Consider the following 27,382-nt stretch of genomic DNA (forward strand, 5'->3'; position numbering starts at 1 on the left):
CAGCTCTCTCCTCCTTTCTTCATAGGAGAGATGCTCCTCTAATCATCTTTGTAGTCCTCCTCTGGACTCATTCTAACAGGTCCACATCTTTCTTGTGCTGGGGACCCCAAACCTGGACACAGGTGGGGCCTCATGAAGGCAGAGTAGGGGGAGGCAATCACCTCCCTTGACCTGCTGGTCACGCCTCTTTTGATGCAGCCTAGGACACACAGATAATGGGAGAATGTACTCTTCTTTGTGATCACCTGAAACCCCAAGTACCTTTACACTTCTGACAGCCTTACTTTTCAGAAAAATTAGGTTTTTGCAGGTGCAAGGGCAAGATGTGTGCTGAACACTCCTATTAGAATTCCAACTGAATTCTAAGTGAGCTTTGGAAATAGATTATTACTGATGTTTTTCTTTGTAGTTCCTTTTTTACTTTGAGAGTTTTCTGTTGAGACAAACATAGAATTCAGTAGCCCTTTTTCTCAAGAGAACACCATCTTCATTATCTCTTCATCACCATGTTCTTGAAGCCCTTCTATGAAACAGTGCTTTGAAATACCTCTCATTTATATTTATCTATTTCTATATATAAATAAGCATGTAGACCATCTATTTAAATCCTTGGAAATATTACATTTTTGTCTTTGGGCCAGTGCATCCTTTGAGGGGAGTATTCACTACAGCAAAGGTTAGAACTCATTTGTGACAGCTTGTTCTGATTAGTCACTTGATGCTGAGAGATCCAGCGCTTTGGATGTTTCTTTGAGTGTCTGTAAAGATGCCTTTATCGTGCTTGCTTTCTAGTTCCTCACCTAGGATGATTGCAGCGTTTCATTTCTGAGATAAGTATTATCCTGTGGAGACACAAAGTAAAGCAGAGGAAGAGAGCTTGTACTTAATCTGGGTATCTCAGGAGATTTCTGATCAACTGATGTAAAGCACTCGGTTCCTTGGTTTTTTGTTTTGTTTTGTTTTGTTACAAGCTATCTGATATCTCTCTTTACTGAAGCCTGTGTCATGCTAAAATATGTACACTTCTGTATTTCTGGCAGCACGTTTTGCTCATTCCCTTCCTTTCTTCCTTCTGTAAACACTGCTGTAATTTTCACCAAACTATTTATTTATTTTTGTTCTACTACTTAATTGCAAGCTACCACCTGCTGGTTTTCAAGAACAGATGTAAGAAAGAGCAGGCTTATTAGAGCCTGTTTGTTGGTCCTGTACATCCTCCTCCGCAAATCTGAACCACTGCACAGCTACTGTGTTGTGTATAGGTTTTCTGGATGCTCACCACCCATTCGGCAATGTGACCATGTCTCATTAGCCATTAATTTGCCCACCTCTGCATTTGTGCAATATGGAAGACTTTAAGAGGATTAAATGGCAGAACAGTGTGTAAATATGATACTTCCTTCTTTCTCTGATTCTCTGAAACTCTGTTTATATCATGGTCCCAAATGCTTTTTCCAGAACATGGATGGTGGGAGCATTGTGTTTTCAACAGAAAGGTACTTGTGTGCTATTTCTGTAGCTGAATTGTTGTCCAAAATATGGTTGGATGAAAGATGAGGATTTTTAAGAACTGTTTTCAAAGTGAGAGTATAGTTAATATCCTGGGGAAAGGACAAGGTTATTCTGAGCTTTGTAAAAATCTGTAGCTTTGCAGGTCAAAGTAAGTTCTTAGGTCCCCATCTCTAGTAACAAGGAGACTTTGAGAGACTGTATACTATGATCATCCTGCAATTAAAGCCTATTCTGGATTAAAAATGTCATGATGAGTGGTCACACAGGCTATTGATGGTTAGTCTAGCCTTTGGATAATACTCTATGTGAAGTAACCTCTTATCTTGTTCTAGAAGCATGAATCATACTGGTCTCAAAAAAGAGGGAACTGAGAGTTACAGGGTGCTGGCTGATGGTTATTTCTGTTAAAGGTATTGTGTTCTGTGACTAGTAATATCAATTATTTAGTTGTTATTTCTGGCATGTTTGTCTGGCTTCACTGTGATAGTTCAGGAGGTTTTACTGGAGCAGCTTCCTAGTAATTATCTTTGTGGTTTGTCATGACAGAAGGCGCATAGGAACTAAGGGTTTTCTTTCTCCTGTAAGTTTAAAAATACGACAAATCAAAGTGATACAGTTCTGAAATTATAGTATTTTTGCTTTAGTCAAGTGCTAACTTAATTTGGGTTAGAAACATCGAGGAGTTTGAAGGAAGGAATGGGGATTTGACTTTAGAAAAATAATACCTTTGGAACGTAGTTGCAAGAATAGTGACACATCAAACCCTGCAATAGAGGCACGAACCACCCATAAATCATTCTCATGAGCTTTAGCCATCCCACGTACAGCCCACCCTTTCTTGGGTTTTCTATAGTTGTCTCAGCAAAGCCCTTTCAAAACTAAAATTTATGGGGAGTAAATAATTAATAAAGAAGTATCTGGGAATCCCTAGGGCTTTGGAAAAAAAACTTGGTCGTGATGTTTCAGAAGACTGACTGAAACAAAATTGTGATGACAAGCTTTGTTGTTGATTATAATGGTATTATTCTAGGAGTGAATTTGCTCCAATTCCACATGGGCATATTAGGAAGATACAAGGCATTAGATGTATTTGTTTGGGAATTTTGATAAGAAGCTGTATTTCTAGTAACACACATGATATAAATACATGATGTGCATAAGATATGTTTATTGAGAGGGAAAGAGCTAAAAGAAGTTAGCTGCCTTTTTTGGATGTGCTGTCTGAAGTAAGGCATAGTAATCAGCTGTGTGTTCGTGCCAGGCAGGCACATGGTGCTGGTGACCTTTACCAACCAGGACTCGTGGAGTCTGCACGTCCTGCTGCTGGCTGCGGCTCTGCAGCGCTCTGCCTCTCCGCTGTGCCTCTCCATTCTCTGCTCTGCCCTTTCAGGCAGAGCATTTCAGCCTCTCCTGAGGAACTGCCGCTGAAGCATATTTGTAGGTATTTCATCAGAACATCTTTTCTTTTCTACTCTTCCCATTTAGTTTTCTTCTCAGACTTATCATTTTGCTTCAGCTCTTGATATGTCAAGTATTTTTTCCCCACTGCTTGTTCTTGCTGATTCTAAGGCTTTGACTCATTCATGCCTTTTCATTTGAGGTAATTGGCCTGTTTAATCAACTTTTTCTTTCTTTCTGCCTTATCTTCTTTATTTTCAGGGCTGGCCTTCTGGAAGGGTAGGATAAAAGTAGCAGTTTAGGAGAAGCACATTATACCTTTCTTGTTATGGACTTGTTTGTGTCTGATGAACCTACTTGCTGCCCTGTCTGTCTGGGTCCCTGAAGTCTGCACTGGGAGCAGGGTGCTCAGACCCCAAGGTTTCAGAGAAGTCCAGATGTGCTGGTACATCTACCACCTGGTAATTTATTGGCTGCTGCTTTGAGTCTGGGAACTCTGAGCTGTGCTGAGCCTGACTTAAAGCCTGGCTTTGTCTTCTGATTCAGTGGCTTTACTCAGTGATAAAAGACTGGAAGAGCACCTGAGAGGCAGATCCCATAATCATTCTGCTCTTAAGGGATCATGGTTGCCTTTCACTCCCTTGCTGCTTGACTCCAAGATCCCTGACTCTAAAAAGAATAAAATAAGGAGGCTTTGCTGACTATGCATTCACTACCTTTGGCAGCAACTCCAGTTCAGTCAGAACTGCAAGTTCATTAGCAACTGAGATCTTTTCTGGACTGTCATATTTTGCTCCAATAACCCACAAAAGTAGACAGAAGCATTTCCATTCCCTGAAAATAAGGAAGGCCAAACAGAAAATGTCTAAGCTTAGTGGGTCTTGTTGGGCGTAATAAAAGTGAAGGCTCCCAGGTGAGGACCCAGGTTTGCACCCCGTGGGGCAGGGCGGGCTGGCCAGTAGTGCAGTGGTGGAGCTGCCAGGCTATCCCCCAGCCATCAGGGTGAGATGACGTGTCTGTGTATGTGGTGGAGCTGGAATTTGAGTCGGAAGTGATGTTCCATGAGCAAAGTCCAGCCCTCAGGGTGGACAGTTTGCTCACAAGACACAGACAACCCCCTTTCCATCCAATAACTTCCTTTCCTGTGGTGCAGGTGATGGCAGCATTGTGGTTATGAAACCCTGATGTTCAATTTCAGACAATAAGGGAGTCTTCAGGGGAGACCGCTTGAAATTTTATGGTGCAGGTGCTTTGGATTCAGTTCCAGCGGTTAAGGAAGATTAATAATTCTTATTCCTCAGCTAACACAGTTAACTAATGATAGGAGGCTCTTTACTCATATCAGTGGAAGGAGCGTGTGCGTGTGGAAATTGTCTTAAAACCACCACTGCAGAGGTGCAGTACTTGAAATGGAGATGTGAGCTCATGAGATAGATTACTGTGCCTCAAATACAAGATAAGAACTGGAAGCCTGAAGAGAGTTGCCTTTTTAAAACTGTTAAGCTTGACCACAAGCACCCAGATGATGTGCTGTTAAAAGAATGTGTGTCTGGGGAGTGATGGGGGGCAGAGGGAAGGAATTTGCTGCCTGAATTCAGTAGCTGCTGCCAGAGGCAGCACTGAAAATACAGTTTTAAAGAGCATAGAGCAGTGTTTTTTTCCCCATGGGCTCCTAAACATAGTCAATATAATGGTTACAGAAGGGATGAAAGAAAATCACGAGCATTTCCTGGATTCTTGATGTTCCTCATGTACGTCAGAACACAGTAAATGCTTTTCAATTCATTTTCTGGGTTCAAAACTTTACACAGACTGAGCCTAATGTGAGGCACTCCTACGTATAAGGGATGGTGATCTGAGAAACCCAAATGTGCTGGTATTACTGCTTCCTTCTGCTGCAGAGTACAAGTCCTGTTCATCTTAATTTGCTTAAGAATGTCTTCTCTATGCTTCCATTCCTACCTAGGTCCACTCACCCTCTTTTTTTTTTTTTTTTTTTTCCTCCTGGCTGTGTCTCTGTTAGTCTCTAAGTCTCTGTTTTCCCTTTCTGACATGTCCAAGCCCTGAGATTAACCAGTTTCTTTGCGTCCTTTCATCCACTGTCATTTGTGCTTGTTTGCTCTACATCTGCCCTTTTTTCCTCTCCCAGTCTTTGATTTCAAATCCTCTCTCAGAAGAGCTATTGCACAGAAAAAAAAGAAAAGAGGTTTGCCAGCTGTTCCTGCCATGCTAGCACATATCCTTATTTTTCAACTTAACAGAAATGCACTCAGCTTTGGAATAATTCTCCTTGGTTCATGCAGTGTGCTTCAGGACTGCACTGCATTTTGCAAACAGACTATAGGTAACACTGCTCAAAGTTGCTCTCAGTGGTTTGTAATGGGGCACAGATATCCCCTTCGTCTGTTATCTGTCTCTCAATGCTTAAAATTTACAGTAAGCAGAGGGCTGACAGCTTGAAAAATGTGTAAAAATTCTATCACAATTCTTGAAAATATTCAAAAATATATCCTAATAAAAAACAATAGATTTGATGTAAATTCCTGATAAAATCATTTGTTCTTTGTTTTGACCTTGTTGAGAATGGTTCCAAAAAGCACCGACAGCCTCTCTGGTGCTCATGGCGTCATGAATTACTGCAGCTACTGAGGGCTCAGTCACTGAAGCAAGGGATGGGCAGTCAGGATTTCACTTTGTGCTTTGTTTCAGCTCCTTTAGCTCCATTGAGCAAATGGCTTAAACACTTGTGGTGTTCTGTAAAATGAGGCTGTTACCAGCTCAGCTTTGGCATCTGTGCAGGTCAACCTTTATAAAACGCTCTGAAGCACTTACATACTAAAGAAGCATGAGCCATTACCACTATGAAATTTGGGGGGTTTTAGGAGGGTTTTGTTCCCATTAAATGGACTTGGATTTATACTCTTAACTCAGCGAGCTGAATGTGTCTGGGGAATTTGCTTGGAACTTAATCATAGTAATGGGGCTGGATATTAAGTTAACTCTTTATTCCAGTGGGCCGTGGTTTAGGAGTAACCAGGCTGTTGGTAATCCTCTCTGTGTTGTCTGGCTACAACACCAAGATACACTCAACATGTCTGCGAGGGCTGCTGAGGTTTGGGAGCACCCTCGCCTGTCTTGGGCAGTAAAGAGACCTGCAGTCCCGAGGTAATTTTGGGCAGAGCCCGCTCAGGTGCCCATCCCTGCAGGGTGCTTGCAGAGGTGCTGTAGCAGAGAGGCTCTGAAGTAAGGAGAGAGGTTCCTTGAATCACCGCCTCTGAAACTGCGTTTGTAGGATGTGCCAGGTCCAAATCAGTTTGTGTGTGTTTGTTTTGGTTTCCTGGTATCCTGGAAAGGCTAATTGCTGGGCATGGTGCTGTGTGATGGTGCAGAGCTAGTGTGGATCCAGCACTGCCCTCAAGTCAGTCAGCCAGCCCGGTGGCACGACAGCCGTGCTGGGCTCTGTGCAGGTTTGGCTGAGATCTGTCTCCAGTGTGGTCTCAGCAGTCCTGTACAGAGCCCCACTGGCACAGGCTGGGTGCTTCCACGCTCAATTCTCACAGCGTTTCCTAATTCCTATGTAGGCAAGATAAAAGTGAGGGGCTTTTTTGCAATTAATGTTTTCACTTTTCCTTTCCCCTTGATGCAGTCAGGCAGTATCCATGAAATCCGTGTTTCATTTCAGATTGCTTGCTGGAGATACTGAGATAGCGTGTAGGGAATCAGCTTTTTTTTTTTTTATCACAAGCCTTGAAGAATATACACCACTAGAAGGATCCCATTCCTCATCCTGGTGCTGCTGCTAAACGAAATTGCATTTTTCAAGTTTCTTTCATATTTCTTCTTTCCCTTTTTTTAAAGCAAAGAATAAAAGTTATGGTCCAGCATTAGCAGTCTGTTAGTGGCCAGTAACTGTTTATGAAGCAAGATTTTTACAGTACAGAAGTGTCAAAATGTTATGAAAAAGGCTGACTCTGCTTTGTGTCATGAAAAGAGCTGAATGCCTGAAATATCCTTCCCCCAGTTCCCTTTCTTCCAAGTAATCCCTTTGTATACCAAGCCAAATCTCAGCCTTCTGACATTTACAAGGGCAGGAAGTTAGCAGCTCCGAGGTTAATCCTTGTGCCCTTTGCATTTGTCAGCCTGCAGCTCTTGCCCTCCTTCAGACACACTTAGCTTACTGCTGTGGTGGATGTGTTTCTGTGGAAGGGAAGCTATCTGATGACCTGTAATATGCTTGCGTGTCTAGGTAGATATCTGTATCTCAGCACGCAGTGGAGTTGTAATTTTTCTTTACCATGTCCCTCTTTTTAAGCTCAGATGGATGTATGAGGGCTTCAGAGCTTGTGATTACTCATAAAGGTTTTGGAGAAATGGCCTGGTGCCCTGTATGTTTGTGCATTTGTAACATGTAGAGCATCCATTGCCATGGACAAATGAACTGGACCCAAAAATGAAAACTGAATTCCAGTGTCAGCTATGCAATTAGGCTCCTGGAGTCCCAGCATCTTTCAAACGGCGGATTTGATTTCAGGGGGATAGCCAGGAGCCAAAATAGCAGTGAAGAATCTAAACTCTTTATCCTTAAAGATAAAATTTTATCTTGGTCTAGGTTTTACTTCTGGTGCTATTTCATAAGTCTGAAGGAGAATGATATGGAGTAGAGGATCTTTCTCGGAAGCGAAGATGATAACTTACGTTTGGACACCTAATTTGAGTCTGACCCAGATCAGCCCACGTTTTTTGAACAAACAAAACCCAAGTCCTAAAAATAAAGTGGTGGGATCTGAGTATTTGCCTTTGCTAAGGAAAACCTCTTGAGACGTGGTTGTGAACTCGTACTGAAGGCTTCAGACTTTGTGTGCAGATGGTCGGTAACACACCGCAGCATAACTGCTCCTAAGAGGCTTTGCTTTGATTTCTTTGGGGCTTTGCTTTCCTTGGATGTGGCACCTTGTGTATTGCCGAGTGCTCGGCCATGTGGTTTACGCATCAGTTACAAATTCTGTCTTACAGTGCAGTTGGCTTACACACGGGCAGAGCCGTGTGGCTGTGATCAGACTTGAATGCTAATTGCTCAGTGAATTGTGCAATGCTTGGGTCATCACATGCACATAAAAGCTGTGTTCATGTGGCTTGGCACCCACGTAATGCTCTTCCCATCTGAAGCACCTATGTAATTGCTCGTTTGCTCCCACTTGCCATCGAGGTTAAAGATTGTAGTGGCTTCTATTAAATCCTCCAAGCGGCAGAAACTGGGGAGCCATCTACTTCAAGGTTATGACTGGGGGGAAAAAAAAAAAAGAGAAATAATTGCAGGTGGTTTATTAGGACCGTCCCGTCCTGACCTCCAGTCTTCAACCCACCAAGCTCATTAATTCCTAGCAGTACTTTGATATACAGACGAAATTAAACAACCGGATGGAGGTGTGGTTTTTCTCTCATTACTGGTTTTGTACCTGTGTCATCTGAAACAACCGTGTGCCGTGTTACAAAGCTGCAAGTGGAAGAAATCCCTTTTGAGAGCTCTTTCCATGTAGCAGCCTTAACAGTCTGTTGCCAATCGATGGGCTTTCAGGAGGATAAAGCCCTTGGATTGCTGTGATTTTAGGAATCTGTGTCTAACCTTATCTGGGCAATGAGCTTATCCCATTAAGAAAGGACACCGGAGTTGTGAGTAAAACCACTCTTAAAAGCACAGCAGTTTAAAGAATTTGTCTGTGTCTGGTGCTGTACTTCCAAATGCTCAGTCCAAGGGGTCAGGCAGCTCTTGTGGCTGGTTTGTCCCGGCCTCTCCCCTCCCTCCGCTGCGGTGCTCTGCCGCTGCCTCTCGAGTCCGTGGATCTTTCCCTGCCGTGCTGCAGCACCCAGACACGTGCTCAGAGAGGTTGCTTTGAAATATAAATAACTGTAAGTGGTAGGGGACAGAGCAAGGAGATGTTTGTTTCCCAAAGAAATGATTTTTCTTTGTATGTAATTGTATTGTTTCTTGGCTCAGAATAAGAGATGGAATTTCGTTTCCTGAAGCAGGGAGTCATTTGGGACGTGCGGTTTTTTCCACGCAGCATCGCCTCGCCTCTCCCTCTCCTCTCGCCTCCTGCACCCACCTACCAGAACGTGTGACCAGCAGGTGTGATCAGAAAACACTAACACTGTTATATGATTTAATTCTGTTCTGGCTTTCTTTTTTTCCCTCTCCTCCAGTCCTGTGGCTTAGTCACACTTTCACATCCCAGGGCTAAGTAACCTGACAGCCCCTCCGGAAGGTCTGAGCAACTTCTGCTCGTTTCCTTGTGTGTCAGACACAAATCTGTTTAAAGTTTGCTCTGAAGTTGTTATACAGAGTGCAAACAAGGTCGGGAGTAAAAGGAAACATTATTTGAGTTTTCTCACGAGAAGGTCGTTTCACTGGGGTTCTGATAAACAGGAGGTGCTTTTCCTGACAACCATGCGTGCTTAGTGCTGAGCGTGCAGGAGCATTAAGATTAATTTGCAATCCTTATAATATGGCAAAGGGAAAATGGTTCCTTATCTCAGAATTAAGTAGACAGTGGGAATCTGAGAGCAAAGCTAAATGGGAGGATGAAACAAGGCTGTTGCTAATGGCAGGGAAGACGGGAGGAATTGAGGTCTCTGGATCAATACGCATGTAACTGGGGATGGTTTTAAAATCATGAAAGCTTCCTTCAAGGCAGCTGCTGGGAAGGATCGTGGTGGTAGGCGGATGTTGGGATGAGAACCAGATAATGAGGGATTATTCTCTCTCTTTAGCTTAGAAATGGGGCTTAATTCTTAAACATTGTCCTGAACAGAAACTTCCTCATAAGTGTGCAAGTAGTACAGCAGGAAGAGAAATGCAGCACTCTGGTTTCTGTCACCTCTTTAAGCTGAAAGCTCCATCACTGTAATTCTGGCAAATTTATGATGCTGGGAAGCCCTATGGTCAGGAAACCTAGGAAATAACATTATTGGAAAGGTACAAGTATGATTAGATTTCAAGGCCTTCTTTGTATGTGGTTTTGCAGCTGCAGAAGACTGGAGGTGCCAAATTAGGGATAATTCTGCTCCCGTGCAGCATGTGGAAGACATGCTTGATTTCTCAGTCTGCAACTGTGCCATTTAACACAGTGATCAACAACAAAACATATTCAAAAAAACATTTGTTTCATGCAAAGAGCAAACTTCTCTATCTTAAACATTCATCTGTGCTCTAACAACTGCTCATAAAACACTTTGATCAAGGCTGTTACAGTAAGAACAAACTGTTCTTATATTTATATCTTTGCTTCTTCAGGAGTTTTAAGGTTATGAGAGAGACTTAATTCAGGTTTGTTAGGTTATAGCGCAGCTTAGTATAGTCCCTTTGGCAATTTCTCTGGTTTTCTACCTACTTTGCTACTTAATTACACCAGGAAGTTGATGCAGCAAGCTGTGTATCCCACGTCAGAGGATCTGTGGTTAGAGACACAGTAGAGCTCTGCAGCAGCAGTGACCTTAATTCTGCTTTTTCACCAAAAGAAATAGCTTCTCTTCAGTGCACTCAGAGATGTCTCCTTCATCCCAATGAGTCTATTAGGAGGAGGGAGGTGCTGTGGAGGCTGGGGACCTGAGCTGTGTTTTCCTCTTTCTTTAACTGCGGTGGGCAGCAGTAGGGGCAGCATGATCAGTCTGCAGCCTTGCAACTCCAGTAGTCATGGTCAGAAAAAAGCGTCCCCGCTGTGTGCTCACAGGATCATGTTTATTCTTCCTGACACTGATGGGCAACAGCCTTTTGATACATTAAATGTAGTTTGTGGGGAAAATATTGGTGTACCGTCTCTGTTTTGTATTAATTGCATTTTCTTCAGCCCCCTGACCTGAGCTTGGAGGACAGCATGTATTCCTACTGACAGCTTAATCTGAAATGTCCTGCTACATTTGCTCGCTTTTTCCAGTGGGTCGTATCTAATCTGAGCTCTGGCAGGCACGTGTGGAGCAGACAGATGCACTTCTCTCAGAAGAATTTTTCTTCTATCAGCTGAGCTCTGGCCTCCGTGTATTAGAGTTGCATGCCAGTAACATTTCCCCAGGGGATGAAAGCATGGGCTTGTTTCAGGAGCAGGAATTTTCCTGCCAGACCTGCCAGAAAGACTGTGCTCTCTGACTGCTGGGCTATCTTGTTTGAGGAAGCACGTCTTCAACCCCACAACTCTTCTCCCTGCTTTGTGGTCGTTTATTTGTAATTACTGGTAGAAAAGAAGAAATGGTGCTTGGAATTTAGGAAGTATGTCACTGTTTTTGAAGGCTTTGCAAGCACGAGTTTGGTAAGTAGTACAGTAAGCAGCACTGGAGGAGAGCTGCTGCAGAAAGTAGTCCATAACTTGCCCTGCTCAGATCAGGTTGTGAGGCAGGACCAGGAGGTGAAAGCAGAACGTAGGTCTTATTTCCAGGGTCTTATTTCCAGTTCCTCCTTGAACTGGTTGGTGCCATTGCTGCTCTCTACAAAGGGCACTGATTAACCAGGCCTGTCCTAAGGGGTAATATATGATGGAAGAGTTTTTGTTAATATATAGGCTCCGTACTTCTCCAGAGCACTGGGCAGATCTTTGGGTTCTGGTACAAATTATTGGAAGGTAATCATCTATGTCACTTGTCCTTGGTGCCAGGAGTCCTTGGCACCAAAGACTTGGGGATGGGCATTAATCCTGGCAGGGGAAATGCTCCATGGAGCTGCACTGGCAGGCAGCTTCAGGCAAAGAACAGCTGCATATGCAGCTCCAGCAGCATAACATGCATCCCCTACCTGGGACAGTCCTTTCCCCTTTCTAGATGGACTCCGCTGTTCCTCCTTACCTTTGGAGTAAGTGACGTTCAGCTCCGGCGGCAGAGATTTCCCAGTCCCTTCCTCCGTTCCACATGAGCGCTCTGGCATTGCTGCATACGTGCAGTACTGCCACAAGCAATCTTGCTTTGTCCTGTGCATGCCAAACACATATATTATCATGTTGTCCTAAACCGGGGCAGATCCCGTGTGAAATTGTGTTTCAAGAAGCACGCGATCCCTGTTTTTTCTGCCCAAGCACCCAGACTGTTAGCGGGGACCTACCCCCTGGCTTGAATTTATTTTTATTTTTTCTCCAGCTGTAGTATGAGGGCTGCCCACGCTGGCTGTGCGTGAGGCACCGGCGAGCTGTCAGCGGGATGCGCGCTGCCTGGCAAAGTGCCGGCCCCGGCACACAGCTTCCTTTGGCAGCACGCCCGTGTTTGTGCATGCTGTGAGCTGAGAAGAAGTGGCCAAGAATGATCCAACGGCGACAAGTTGTTGAAAAGTTTCGTGTAGCATTGTTGCTGCGGGGTAGTGGTGACCTAAAGGCGTTAAGAGGGGTAAAAACGTTTAGGAAGTCGTCTTTCAGGAGGCCATTGGCACGTGGAGAAATGGAGAGGGTTTGGGCATCCTTACCTTTCCAGGGGATTTTGGTTTGCACAAATAGGTTTGGTCATGAAGCTGTTGAAGATGCTGGAATTGGAGGAATTGACTTTGTAGTCTTGTATAAATGAAGCATGACTTAGTCTGGCACTCGATAGATCTCTTTCAGAGCAAGAGAAGTACTTTCATTCCCATCTTACAGGTCAGCACCTCGAAATCAGTGTGTCTTTTGGAGATATGTAACTGTTACGTGTTTAGCTGGGAGATGCACATATTGCCAAGGCACAGAGGCGATGGTTTGCCATTAGAAGCAATAAGATTTTGTTATTCATTCAAGGACGTCATACAGTGAAGTAAAACAAATCCAGAGTGATCACATCAAACCCCTCCTACTTTATGGATGCACGATCGCGTGAATGAAGAAATCCCATTGTGGAAAAGATTAAAGGGAGAGAATCCAGTCTGAAGCTAGTCCTGGCCAGTTTAGACTTGCCCTCCAAGAAGGAAATACTTTATAGTAATTAACATTAATTACTTGATGTTGTAATGATCCACATGATGTAGGCTTTCTCTGGAAAGCAGGTCCAATAGCGTAAGGTGTGTTCCTTAGTGAAGTATCAGTATCAGCTAGTTATAACACAGGGACAAGGCAGCAGTAAGTACCAGGCACAAGAAGCAGATTGCAAAAATAGCTGCAATCTACAAACCTATTAACAATGGGCTTCTCTGGCACAGATGGAAAAAATACAGTTCTTTTAACTTAGGGCATCTTATGGGAAGAAGCGATAAGAAAGTGGCGGAAGGAGAATTCAGAGACAAAAACTAAATGAGCCACTTTCTGCTCTTGGATTACACCAGTACAGATCTGTCACTGAAGTCATTTACACCAGGATAATTGAGAACCTGTCTCAAAGCTTTTCAGCAGCTGGAGGGGATTTATTTGGATGGAAAGAATGCGTTCGGCATAGCTTGGCGAAATGACACCTACAGTGGACTTGGCAGCTGTTAACAAGTATTTATAGGATGTAAACAGCAAGGGGAAAAAGGATGGAAATAGAGCAAACCACATGGGAGCGGAAAAATGGGATGAAAACGGGGAAAGGAAGTTATTACAGCTGTATGGCTTAAACTGCAGAAACATCCATCTGGGTGGGATGAACTAATTTGACATGCCTGATATTAATCGAACAAGGCATTTGAAACTGGAGGCTATAACTCTGCACTGATAAGGGGTAGATCAGCCTCCACTGCTAATTTCTCTGCTTCTGTGCTGCCTTTATCGAGGGGACAGGGATTCCTCTCCCATTAGGGCGTCGTCGCTTGTAAGGCCCACCGTGCCAGTTCAGATCAAATGTTCCACCTCTGCGCTCTTCTGTCTGATGTTCATAGCATGTGCTTGAGAAATGAGCGTAGGCAGCAATTAGCAGCTTCAGAGCTTCCTGAACGCGAGGTTGCACCTAGATCCGTCATGCTTAGTAGCCCCTGACAGCCCGGGATCTCTGACTTGCCCAGTCACCCTTAAATCCATTTGTGATTTGACCTCTTTAGCATGCGCTTACAGGGGGTTCCCCAATTTGTGTTACGTACGTCTGCCTGCGTGTAGATTCTTTTTCTTTCATCAGACTTTCTGTGGAATGACCTGGGTGGCCCCGTGTCTCCTGGCAGTCGCAATCTTCCTCACTCAGAGATTCGAGCCTAGCTTCTTCTCATGTGCAGTCCTTTCCATACCCTGGGCGCTTCCTAGTTCTGCAGCGTTCTCTTAGCGAGACGTTGGAGCTTGTTTGCCTTTTTCAGAATGCTGACGTATTCTGGGTTTATGTCCTTATGTTTTCTGTTTTATTCTGGTTTCTTTTGTTTGCTTTTTGACTTTCCCCTGAAAACTGAGTTAATATTTTTCAGTGACCATTCAGACCAGTTCCAAATGTGGTGTGAACTCAGCTAGTTAGGAGCTCGTTGCTGTATAGGCATTGCTACTTCTGTGTTTTTGTCTTGTCCCATCAGCCCTGAGGTTCACGTGTTTGTTTTATCACTCGACGACTCCATCGTTGCTCTAAGATTCTTCTGCACCTCTTGAAGTTGAGGAAGTTTTTAGTTTTACTGCCCTGAAGGAATTTATATTATCCTCAAATGTTGCCTCCTCATCTGCCCCTTTCTGGGTCTGTGTGCTGAACAAAATTCCTTCTTTCTGATGACTGCTTGTCTTCTCTTGCTCTGTTTTCCATCTTCAAGTTAATAATTAATCTGTGCAGCGCCCCATCCCATGATCCCAGGCTGGCTGTTTCTTGAAGAATCACTGGAAAAGAGTCTTACTGAAAGGTCTCTGAAATCCAGTCATCCTTGACTGCTTGAGAGCAGCTCTGGTAGACTTTTTCATTGCTGTCTTAAAGCCATGTTGACCCTTGCACACCCACTGGTTTCATTCTTGGCTGTTCTTGTATTGCTGAATTTCACACTGAAGTCAGACTGGGCGATCTGCGTTTCCTATGATCATCAGGGAGACTTTTTTTTGGAAAATTTCTGCATTCATGAGTCCGCTTTTTCTGGCATTGAATCTTGTTTAGCAATAGATTGGCAGTTCAGCTGATGCACGTTCAGGTTCCTTTAGAAGGCAGCATTCATGTGTTTATGCCTTTTCGATGGCTGTTTGTCTGATAATGTCATTTTTCTTCTCTTCTTGTCGCAGGGGATGCTCCCAAGTGGGAGTTATCAGAGCGCTGATTGAAGCTGGCATCCCTGTAGATATGATTGGAGGAACATCTATTGGTGCTTTTATGAGTGCCTTGTATGCCGAAGAACGCAGCTACAATCAGATGAGGATCAAAGCTAGGCAGTGGGCAATGGTAAGAATTTGAAATCTTGTATTTCTCCTCTCAGATAGAGTGCAAGAGCTTAAACACAAGCCTTAGTAGGCAGCAATGCACAAGCAGCCATCCAAGGAAAATGCAGCCATCTGCACTTCTGCATCTGTATGGAAAAAGGGCCCCTGCCTGGCAGAGGAGGAGTGAATTTTGAAAGCTGCTTGCTATGGTGCTGGCAGGCTGCAGGGATGTGAGCTCCTGAGGAGTGCAAAATTTTGCTCTGTACAAACTCCTAGTCACAGTATGAATGCAGAATGATATTGTTTAAGTGTGTTAGCCTGTGTTTATCTCTGCTTTATCTTCTTTTTTATGTGCTGGAATCTGTTTCCTTTCCAACTCTCAACAAATGTGTTTCTCTTTTGTGTAACTTTCTCTCTTTCGTTCTCACATGCTGTCATTTTTCAGTGGAACTGATTGACAGAGGTAATCCTTCTCTAAACTAAATGCAAAATGTGTAATTCACGTCGTAGCCTGAGAGTTCCAAAGTGGTGGTACTCTGCTGCTGGATAAATTTTTAACTTTAATATTTAATAATTACAAAACCATATACTCGTAGTTAAATCAAGGTTTGGAAGGTTGTTTGAAATAGTGACGTCTGTGTATGAATGTGTAGGATGTTGGGGGAAAATTGTACTAGCAGCAGGTTCCACTGGTTAAATTGACTAATGGTTAACATCAGCATCATTTCTGAAGTTTGCTAGTAATAAGTATGATTCCAATTTTGTATTGTTTATGTGAAAATCACATTTTCATGTTGGTTTCCTTATTGGAAGGCAAGCAATGTGGGGATTTCTCTACTCTGCTTAAATCTTGACTTTTAGGGGGAAATAAGAAAGAGGCCGTAGTTGGTACATACACACTGCTTATCTTTCCCAGGTGTCTTCTAACCTGCCATGGCATCAAGGTGAAATCTGCTCTGTGGTTGTAAGACACCCCTTACCCTGCAAGCTAGACAATCCATGACATTAAAACGCATACTGAGGCCCGTGCATGCTTGTGCTGTCGGGATGGGAAGACAGCTGTGGGAGCCAGGCTGTTTCACCTCTCTGTCACTAGGAAAATGGAGATTTTGTGCTTTTTGTTTAAGAACTGCCTGTGCCTGGCAGGGTTGAGAAGCACCTGAAATATAAACTGTTTATGATACAGAGCAGTTCACTGAAATCAGAAAGGTGTAGGAGGCTTGAGATTAAGGATATAAAAATAACTTTACTGAATTGTATCTGAGATACGTTTAACCTTTCACTCTTTATTTCTCTTGTTGGTCACTATCAAATGCTTACAGGAGAGCATCTGAGGAGGGCAAGCATGTGGCAAGACCTCCCTGCAATAATTTTCCTAGCCTCCAGCAGTTTGTGGCTCACTGCCTTCTATCAGTTGCACTTGTATTTAATGGTTAGATTGGAGCGACGGAATTTTCCTCTGTGCATTTGTCCAGAGGATTATCTCCTCTTGTTTAAGTGTGAGGTCTGTTCTGAAGATGTGGTGATGCTGGAAATGCTGTTTTCTGGGCTTCTCAGGGATGGGCTGCTATTGAAGCCAGTTTCATTGTATTTCCATTATTGCAGCTCTTCAGCTCACCAGCCTCCTCTGGAATCACAGTTGCTTTCACCAGAAATAGTTAAAGGTGAAAGTAAGAAATTTAATCTATTGATTAACTTCTGAACAAAATCACAAAGCTTAAAGAAGGTTTCACAAAGGAAAGGGCAGGCTTTTGCCCAGCCTCATCTGCTCAGGCTGTTCAGGTATTTGTACCTTGAAATCTGCAAATAAGCAGCTGGAGGAGAGGTTAATTACCTCTGTTAGAGCAAACATTTCTTGTTATTAATGAAGAATGGATTTACTTGACGTTTTTATGATTGTTCTGACAAGCTTGCCAAGCCCACATTCAAACCAGAAATTGTTCAAGGGTTTGAGGACGAAAACAGAAAAGACTGCTCTGTGTGAAGCCCTTTTCCCTGTTAACAGCACGCTCTGAAGCCCAGCCCAGCAAAGTGTTTGCATTTTGAATTGAACAAAGCAATGCAAACCCTCTCTCCAAGTTCAGATCACAGCCGATGTACAAAACAGTTCATACAAAATAGATTATAAATCTTTTTAACAGTGGCTATTCTGAGTTATTTTTTGTTGTGTTGCAGCAGCTGCAGGCTGAGCAAGGAGAGGGGCTCCTTTCACTAGGCACTAGCTCTGTCTGTAAGAACAGGGCAGATTTGCTGGCAATTCGTAGAAAATCCACCCAAAGGGCCAGGTATGAGTGAGGCTGCTTCTCTAACTGACGAGCTGAGCAAGTCAACCCCAAATTCCCGGTGTCCTGAAGTTACAGGACTGCTCCTCCAGAGCAGCATCTCTGGCAGCGAGTGCTGCTGCAGGAGGCGGCTGCTGTGCGTGAGACACAGAGGAGCTTGGAGGATGCTTTTGTTAAGCCAACGTTATGCAAAAAGGCTCCAGCACCGCTCCATGCTACAGAAGATGCTGATTGTGCTGCTCTAAAGCCTGCGAGCTTTTGCTGGTGAAGGTTATTGCTGAGTGCTCTTTGTGCAAAACCTTGTAGCCTAGCTTTTTTAGCCTACGGGGGTTTTTGAAATATCTCTGTTGTGATGGATTAGATAACACAGATTTTTCCTTTTTTTTTTTTTCTTTTTTCTTTGGAGCGGTCAAAGTAAATGCTGGTTTTTGTCCTGCAGTCATTTTTCTTCTTGGTATTTTTAGAAATTGGCATCTCTCCAGTAGTACTCTTGGGGCTGAGAGAAGGGAAATTTCTAATGGGATGTGTTTTTTGGATCTAATGAAGCAGCAAAGAAATAAATGACTTTTTTTTTTTTGGTCAAAATACAGAGGTGTATGAAAATCATCAGTCAGGTTAGTTGCTATATAGTGCCTCTTTATTTCTTCCATACCTGTGTTGAACCAGCAGAACAAAAATTAAACAATAAAAAAAAAACTTTCATGTTTTCAGATTGTTGTTTTTAATTGGAGAATGAATATTTCCAAGTATAAATATTTGACAAAGAAATATTCCGTTGTTGGAGGGAATATGACTATAGGAATCCATAATTTAAAGCTTCCAATAACAAGAACTGCATTACGAATTGCTGGGTAGGGTGCTGCAGCCATTTGCTGTCTCTGATCTGAGTGTGGTTGCACGGCAGCTCAACTGGGTCTAAGCTGGGGTTTCTGAGCTTGCAGTCACAAGGTTCTGCCTCTCTAATGCTGCTCTGGTTCTTGAGTTCTGGGAGATGCTATGAACTGCCTTGGCCAAGAACTCATGGCTTTATTCTCCTTCTGCCATACTAGTTTTTGGCCAGACCAGTGCCAGGAGCTGCCTGTTGCGAGGGTAAGCCCCACTTTGGGTCGGATCAAGCTGCGTCAGTCTGGATCCTGATACTCCTCCTGAACTGCTGGATCTGTTGCTTCAAAGAAGAAAGCTGTTCTCTGCTACCCTGGGGTTATGTCCACCTCCATAGACCTTGTAGGACTCGGTGCATGCTGAGGATGCCTTGGGGATGCTGTAGGAGTGACAAACGGCTGCGGAGGAGCCCGGGTGATGGCGTGCAACCACCCTGTGTGGCTAAGTGGGGATGGGTGCAATGCCCATGCATTAGGGACCGCACGCAGGACTCTGTGAAAGTCAGAGGGAGAGCATAATTAGTAGGTGCAGTGTTTTCTAAGTTACACTGCATCCTACGCTGTTTTATTTTGTTCATATGCCAAATCTTCCTCTATATAACAACAGCTACAAGGAAAGATCCGTGCAAACAAACACAAAATCTGAGATGAGTGGGCAAACATTGCCATACTCAATTGGCATGAGGAGCAGGCAAGATATTAGGGGAAAAGCAGCTCCTGACCAGAGGAGATCAGAAGAATAAACTGGTCCCAGTTCCCCAGGTGAACGGAGTCGTGGTTATTGTGGCTGAGCACAGGTTCAGGCACAACAAAATGTAATACAAGCTAAAGCAGCTTTAAAGAGCACAGTGCATCCTGAAGAAATAAGAAATTAGTTACATATTTCACCCAAATGAAGGAGTGCACTTTGCCTTCCAAATGGGGTTGGTAAGCTACAGCAGAGAGCTTGCTTTGGGCATCTTCCAAGCTGCTGGTGCTGGCGTTCAGCATGGGCCTGCATGGTACTGCGCGGCGGTTCGCTGCTCTGAAACGGCCTCTTAAAAAACTTTATCAGCTGGTTTAGAAGGCTTTGTTCTGTAGGGTTCTGTGCTTGTAAAAACTAAATCAGATCATTTTTTCCTTTGTAAGCTAACCAAAGTGTTCCCAGTGACACCTAATGATAGGATAAGGGGCAATGGGTACAAGCTGGAACACAGGAGGTGCCACTTCAATATGAGATGAAACTTTTTCATGGTGAGGGTGACAGAGCACTGGGACAGGCTGCCCAGGGGGGTTGTGGAGTCTCCTCTTCTGGAGACATTCAAAACCCTCTTGGATTTGATCCTGTGTGACCTAATCTAGGTGCTCCTCCTCCGGCAGGGGGATTGGACTAGATGATCTTTCAAGGTCCTTCCAATCCCTAACATTCGGTGGTTCCCTCTGGTTGCCTTTCAGATGCAATTCTGAATTGGAGGCTATTGACAAAAGACCTACATTTTTATGTAGGTTGCTTTTTTGTTAAATCTTTAAAAAAAAAAAAAAAAAAAGAAGAAAAAAGAAAAAAGTTGTAGCAAGAGGTACATAAAGAATCTATTCTCATGTAGTGCAATAGTCATGACAGTTTATAACTACCATTTTGATCATAACATTTGAGGTGTTGAAGTTAACCCCAAATCAAGCATTATTGTCTGTGAAGGTCAGATAAAAGGGTGCACGCAAAATCCAGAAACGGCTATTGCTTGGAAACATGCAGTTCAGGCACCAAACTGTCCTATTGCTGCCCTGTAGCAGCAGTGTCAGCTAACGCTTATGCAGATGGCATGTTAGTGGTTACCGGATCAGAACATCTCAAAACACATATTTTTTTCATTCTCTCTGCTTTACTGGACTCTGAGCTGGCCATGGTTTCTTAAATGTTCCAAGTAATATATATATATTTTTTTTCTTCGTCTCTTAAATTTCTTAATAGGTCACCTTTAAATCTGAACTTCCACTAGCTGTATTTTCTGTCTTTGGGATAAATCTCTGTTGGTGTGAGTTACATATTTATTTTGTCTTTTAACTTATTTTTCTTTGTGTGTTCTTTTGCTTGTTTCACTGAAACTTTATAGATGAATACTGTAAAGGCAGTAAACAAAATTCTGGATTCCGGGTCTACTAGTTAAAAAAAAAAAAAAAAAATCATTTAATCTGTTCTGCTGCTTTTAGTTTTTGTCCTTGCAACAAATTCTCACATACCCTTGCTGCTTTTTTATACTTGGGGACATTGAAAAGCCTTGGGATTATCCTGGTTTGCAGTGATTTGCAACCGTTCTGCAACAAAGAACAAGGTAGCCAGAGGTAACAGCTCAGTTTTCTTTTTGCCCACCATGTATGTTAGCTCTTGTTCTTCTGCTTGTAGGCTTTTACCTTGTCCCTCCCTTGCTGAAGTTGCCTTATTCCATGGGGTAACTTTAAAAAGTACTTTTACGGTTGAAACTCTTATTAGCTGGTTTGAAGCAGAGCTGTAGAAATGAACGTGCGTGAGAAGTTCCCCAAGAACTGCAGAATGCCTGCTCTGAAGAGAGGTGGTAGCGATGCCCCAAGGCTGCGCTTCCCATCGCTGTGCTGTAGGGAGCTGAAGCTGGGTCGGTGTCAGAGATGTCAGCGTTGGCCTTTTCCTGTTGGACAGGAGAGAAGTACAGAGTGGAGCAGAACTGTTGAGGCTCTGGCAACCTTTCCAAAACGCAATCTGTAAGTTCATTTCTCTTGGGAATGGTAGGTGGTAGCAGCTATTTTTGGAAGGCTGAGGGAGACGGTTAGCCATCAGCATCTGCTATAAGGGCGTCTTTCGGTTATGAGAAAGGAGAATATTAGGAAATAACCATTAATTAGAAGGCTTTTGTTCATGTACAAGATGACTGCAAGCATTAATTGCAGGGAAAATGTAGAGGCTCATCATTATAAAGATCATTTGCAGCAAGGATAGCCTGATGTTACGGCGGTGAGTTTCAAGAGACCTTTCTTCAGTATTAAATAATGGAATTTTGGCAGATTCATCTTTCCCTGAATTATTTGCTCTAAGTACTGTCAGAGACTAAATCCCTGTTTTAAGTACACAATTAATTCTATTTAACTCTGAAGCTGTAGGTAGCATGTGCATAGTTAGGCTGGCACACTGTCCTCTCCCCATCAAAACCTAAAATGAGGATCTGAATGAAGGTAACAGCTTCATAGCTGCCTTTGTGTTGAGGCTTTTAGTTTCTCCTGATTTTATTTTTTTTTTTGCTTATATACTAGTTTTTAAGGCTGCTTTCTCTTTTGTTCTTGGCCATGTTTTCTCTGGGCAGATGCATAATGTATGTTTAAAAGCAGCTGGACATGACAATGTAGGCTAATCCTTCTTTAAATCATTGCTGGAGTAAAGCAAAGGCCAGCTGTTGATCACAGAGCCTTTAATAGATTGCAGTTTTAGAGGCTGTCTCATGCTGTTGGTCTCTAGCTGTGCACAATGCCATGTGGTCCGTTAAGCTGTTTGTTAAACTCTAGAGAAATGTGGAGGGATAAAATACTTCATATAAATGTTGCATCCGGTGAAACCTTATTCATTTGCAAAAGAGTTAATTGTCTTTTTTCTTTGTCTTCTATTGCATTTTACCTGAGTATGGTGTAACATATTCAGGCACCTGATTTTATTAGGATTTATCAAGCTTTGAGACCAATAGCATAGGTACAGGACTAATAATACAGAGGCCGTAGTGCTGCTTGAATTGTCAACTTAGCTTAGGTATTTTCATCATTTTAGCTTGTAGGTTAGTGCACACATGTAACATCGGAAATGGAGAGGAAAAAAATCCATGAAAGCTTAATTACAGTATGTGTGTGTTTAGAAAAGAGACGTTTGACAGTGCCTGCCCACTGCTGTGTAATATAATAGTATCTGTGGTGCTTTAGGAAACCCAATGGGATCTGTTTTACCTGGCTGGCACAGAGTGCCTGGAGCGGTACCTCCGTGCTGGCTACCAAGCAGCAGGTGAAGAGCACAACAACTCACTTGGGGAATGAAAAATAATTGACACTAATACATAGAAAGCGTGTTTAAAGCTCTTTCAAACGTGACTTAATTAAACTTGCTGCAATCCCAGAAAGTCACTTACATGTTTTATAAGTGCTTACGGAGGTAGATTACAGACAGTAAGAAAAACTGTGTGATCCATAAATGAAAAGAATTGTGCAAGTGTTTACATCAATTCCTGCTTTACAGACTTATGATTTCCTTTCCAGGCAGGTGAATTGCAGGTACATTATGGGAAACTTTAAACATGCTGTGGTTTCAAATCAAAAAGGAGATGAAGAGGGAGATAATTACTAATATACTTGTTTATTTAAAATAAATAATTAAGTTGTGCCGTCCACGTGCATTTGTTAAGACCTGGGCCTATGTACACTGCTTTGGAACAAAGTTTGGGTTTATGGCTAGAAGGAAAGGGAAATAAATGTGCAGTCCTACATAGCCTTTCTTCAAACTGGCTATGCAATTTGATGCTTTTTATTTGATATTTATGACACCACACAGGGAGTCACTGCTTGTAGTTCTTGTAGCTGTATTCCTGTCCCATCGACAACTTTTGTATTGGCAATAGCAATGCTTCCAACATTTGCTGTGGGATCTGGAACACAACCTCTCTCAGATATACATGTGAATAACATTAATATGGGGTCTTAAATATATTTACCTTTAACTTTTTTTTTTTTTAGGTTATGAATTCAGTGTTTAAGACTATTCTGGACTTGACGTATCCAATAACCTCTATGTTTTCTGGAGCGGCTTTTAACAACAGCATCAACAACATCTTCAAAGATAAGCAGATAGAGGTAGGTTGTTTACCCACTTTGTGTACAGTGGATGACTTCACTGTGTTCTGTTGTAACAAATTTCTTTCTGCCTTTCTTCCATTCTAGTATTACAACAGGGCTGTGGGGTGCTTGAAAATGTTTAAACTGAATATACTGTTACATGAATATGGGAGGGAGGGTATTCTTTCATTTTGGTGGATGTAGAAAAATACAGGTGGAGTAGATTATCTTTAGCTACTTTTGCTCTGTTTGACAAAGGGATCCAGTTGTCTGAGAGCAGAAGTTAGAATTGTGTCACTGAACTAAAATTGCCAAGATTGTTATATCATTTTCATGCAAGTTGGGTCTAAGAGACACAACCAAAAGAAGGTCTTTAAGAGGGTCCCAACATATTTTTTTTTTAAGATTGAGTATTTGTGAACAGCCTATTGAAAACTGAAATAATATCAAAGTTTTCTGTTTTGCATATGGTGACTGTGATCACTAGATGTTGTATGATATACCTGATCTGATAGCCACTGTCCTCTGTTTCCCAGCAAAAGCAATTTATGAAGTAAATTATCAGTGGTTGTCTTTCTAGATCACCAAGCTTAGAGAAGGTTTGGGTAGTCTCGCAGCCTTACATCATTTGCAGTTTTAGCCACATTATTCCTGTGTTTGGAATCCTTGTGATAAAAGATTCATAAATATATTTAAAATACAGTGATAACTTGCTGCATAATCCAAAACATTCCCTACTTAAATGCAAGGATGAAAGTAAGTGATTAATCATCACATGGGGCTTAAAATAGCATTTTCCTCTGTGGATGGTGCTGGGAACAAGCAGGTTTTAAAGTGATAAGGCCTTCTGAGACTGGAATTATTTTTGTTTTGTTAGCTGGACAGCACCAACCACACTTACTCCTTCAGTTGTGCGTATCCCTTCCTGAAGCATTCCAGCTTCTATATTTGGTTTCAGCAGTGCCTGATAAGAAAACACGACTGTTGACTAACACAGCTCCCTTCTCCTTGATTTGGTGTAGTTGGGGAGCTGCCTTTGTGCAAAGCACTGAGACCCGGGCAGTCTGGGTAGATTACCCAAGTAGACCCTGGTACCCAGGTAGACCCTGGCTTCTCCCAGTTAACTTGGTGTGACTTGTAGAGTGGTGTGACTTGTGGAATGTTGCAGTGTGAGCTTGCAGGAAAATGCCGAGGAAAGCTTTGAGAAGTGACAGAAGGAGGAAGGTCTCCTCTGACCTTGGGTAGCCCTTTCTTCCCATGGCTTACTGGTTTATGATCACTGCTGTTGATTTCAGTAGTGCCTTGTACTTGCCTTTAAGATGCAGCAGACTTCTTTCCTACACTACAATTTTTATGTAGTGCAGCTGTAATTGTATGATCTGTTCTGACCTTCTGGTCACAGGAAGGAAACTTTGTCCATGAGAAATCCAGTTCTGAGGCATACAACAGCAGCAGCTGTGTGAGAGCGGGGTATCGCAGGCTAAAACCCTTCAGTCTGTGACTGAGGATGTCTTTGAGCTGGAAGACTTCCATCAGATAAATAAGGAGAAATGTTGTGTGGCTCTGGAAGGAAGGAGGCATTTACTTATCTTAATTGCAATTCATACTGTCAGTATGGGTTAGCCAAGCATGTCAGTAGACAGACGGAAACTGAAAGCTGCCCAAGTGTAAAAAGTAACTTATAAAGTGACAAAAGCATTAAGCCATGAAGAAATCTTTTCTAAAAGCATTATTTCAGGACATCCCAACTTCAAATTTCTGATTTTTTTCTCAGCAGTTGGGGTGTTTTTGGAGTAGGGTGGGTAGCAATGATTTCCAGCTGCGAATGCATGTAGCAAGGGTTGGTTCCAGCCTTACACAGGTGCTGTTTGGATGCTTGGCAGCTACCACTCCATCCTGGCAGTATTCCTGTTAAACTTAGCAGAACCTGAGCACTTCTGCCCGTGGGGCTAGGTTGGGGACTGGCCAACTGTTATAAAAGCTTAAAATTACGAAGAACTGGAACAGGTTATCCTTTTTACTTGCCCTGGCTGTGAGGTGTCACTGCTGCACTTCTCATGTGTGCCCTCGTCCCTCTTCTGCATCGCAGCTAGGGAGTGTAGCCGCTTACGTTGAACTGTTATTTCTGTCAGTGAAAGGGAGGTTTCCATTTTCTCCAAAACTTGCTCTCGAACAGCTCTTGTCACGTAGGTGTCTCCAGAATCCCAGCAGTGTTGTTTGTGGGGTAGCCCTGGTTACCAGCAACCCCCGTGATTGCTGCTACAGATTTCAGCCAAAGGCGCTCCAAGAGAAGAAATCTGCCTACGTGAGTCCTTTAAGGAAAGCACACAAAAAAACAGGGCAGGGCGCTTGGAAGATATTTCCTGAAAAATACAGTTACTGTTCCTCTGAAACTACCCATCCTCCGGGATGAAGGACACTCTATGTCTGATAAGAGCATTTCCTGACATCTGCAGAAAAATGCCGTTTGCTCCTTGCCTGCCAGTTACAGAAGCATCATGTCCACCCAGACAACAAGAATCATCCTTCCGTATAGACACAGAAGCTTCAGTTTGTACTTGGAGAACAACAAGCTTTCTTGCCTCAATTCAGAGCCTTAGCTTTTCAGCTCTTAGCAGATGACACTGCAGTGTTCCTCTGGAAGGAGCTGGGGGTGCCAGATCAGAGTACGTATCAGAACTGGCACAGGTTGCTCAGAGAGGTTATGGAGTCCCCTCCTTGGAGATCTTCTAAAGCTACCTGAACGTGGTCCTGGGCACCCTGCTGGAGCAGGGGTTGGACCAGAGGGACGCAGAGGTGCCTTCCAACCTCAGCCGTGCTGTGATCCTGTGATATCCCAGGAGAGCACCAGGAATTTTATCCCTCATGCCAGAAACACAAAAGTGCTCTTGCAGGTCATCTCAGCTGGAGTTTCTGATGTGAGGAATCTGAAAACAAAGTTTTCGTAAATCTTGTTTTGGGCTTGAATAACATTCTCTCTTGAAAACAAATGAAACTATGTATGAAATGCCATCTTTATGAGTGTATAATAGGTTGTGGCTTGGTTTCCTTCATGCATGAATATGCAAGGAAGCATAGCTTAGGCCTCTTTCCCTGTTCCTGTATTTTTACTTAAAATGTGGTTGATGCACCGAGATCTGTGATCATCAGAATATCTTTAGTGCAGAGAGGCACCCCTAATACTCCTGTAGTCACACTTTATTCGTCCGCCCCTCCTGTGGCATTTATACCAGATGGATTGTAATACTTGTGCAGCATCTGTTAGTCCTCCTCAATTCCACCATCTTTGCAGAGCTGCTTAAGAGATTAAACTCACTAGGAGGAGGAGGAGAAGAAGGAAAAAAAAAAGGAAAAAAAACACTTTGGCAGTTCACAATTTCCTGTTGAACAGCACAAAAAGCTTGCACCAGAAGTGCTAAAGGGGGAGTACTTCTCAGCTTGTGCTGACAGCTGTAGTCCAAAGCCTTGCTTGGCTCATCTGAGCTGTGCCAGGGAAGGTTCGGATGCCTTACCCTGTGAAAAGCATATGAGGCTGGATGGATGGGAAAGCAAGTTTACCTCTTCAGCCTAGATTCAGCTTTGTATGATTGACGGAGAACTATCAGCTGTTGTTCTCTCGGCGTAAGTAATGTTTGTTCAAACAAGTCCTCCTCCTTTACCTTTGCAGGCTGCCCTTTTACTGGGCACCACAGAGACTTTCCAAAACTGTCCTCTCTCCAACAAGCTCCTGTGCAGTTGGGAAGCCGCCTCCCATTCCATTTTTCCAGCTAGTGGGGTGTGAGTACAGGCACTGAGACACAAAGGAGAACTCCCCCACCCAGGAACAGGGCTGCTTGGTTTTGTCTAGCTTCTGTTGAACAAGCTAGCCAAGTCCTTTACAAGTTTGTTCTTTTTGTGTATAATCCTGCTTATTAGGTAGGTTATGTACCACATTCCTCACTGCTATTTTACCCTGCAGTATTTCAAGCAACTTTTGGGGTCTTCTTGAAAATCAGCCTTGCAGGATGTTCCTGTAAGTAATGCTACAAAGCTTTGTGTTGTCGTCTTTGACTCTTGGCAGCTTTGGATCTCAGCAGCATTGCTCTGTATCTCCTGCTGAAACGACTTCATCACCATACGGTACAATATGAAAGTCATTTACAGTGGAAGAACATTGCTCAAAGAGGGTCAAAACTCATGTTCTTCCCTCGTTTTGTCTTGGGCTCTGGTATTTCAGGAAGTGAAGCAAGGGTGGAAGAAAAAAAAACAACAACAACAAACAAACCAAACCCAA

The 27,382-nt window shown here is 43.1% G+C and overlaps 1 protein-coding gene across 2 annotated transcripts in view; it reads left to right on the forward strand.

Annotated features, from left to right (window-relative positions):
- PNPLA7 (patatin like phospholipase domain containing 7) overlaps positions 1-27,382 on the forward strand; it is a 125,885-nt gene that overhangs the window by 75,218 nt on the left and 23,285 nt on the right. For both annotated transcript variants that reach the window (XM_040531088.1, XM_040531089.1), the window contains 2 exons: positions 14,997-15,153; positions 23,011-23,127. In XM_040531088.1, coding sequence (XP_040387022.1) covers positions 14,997-15,153; positions 23,011-23,127 — 274 coding nt within the window. The remainder of the gene's footprint in view (positions 1-14,996; positions 15,154-23,010; positions 23,128-27,382) is intronic.

The sequence above is a fragment of the Cygnus olor genome, chromosome 19, assembly GCF_009769625.2.
Source record: "Cygnus olor isolate bCygOlo1 chromosome 19, bCygOlo1.pri.v2, whole genome shotgun sequence".
NCBI lineage: Eukaryota > Metazoa > Chordata > Aves > Anseriformes > Anatidae > Cygnus > Cygnus olor.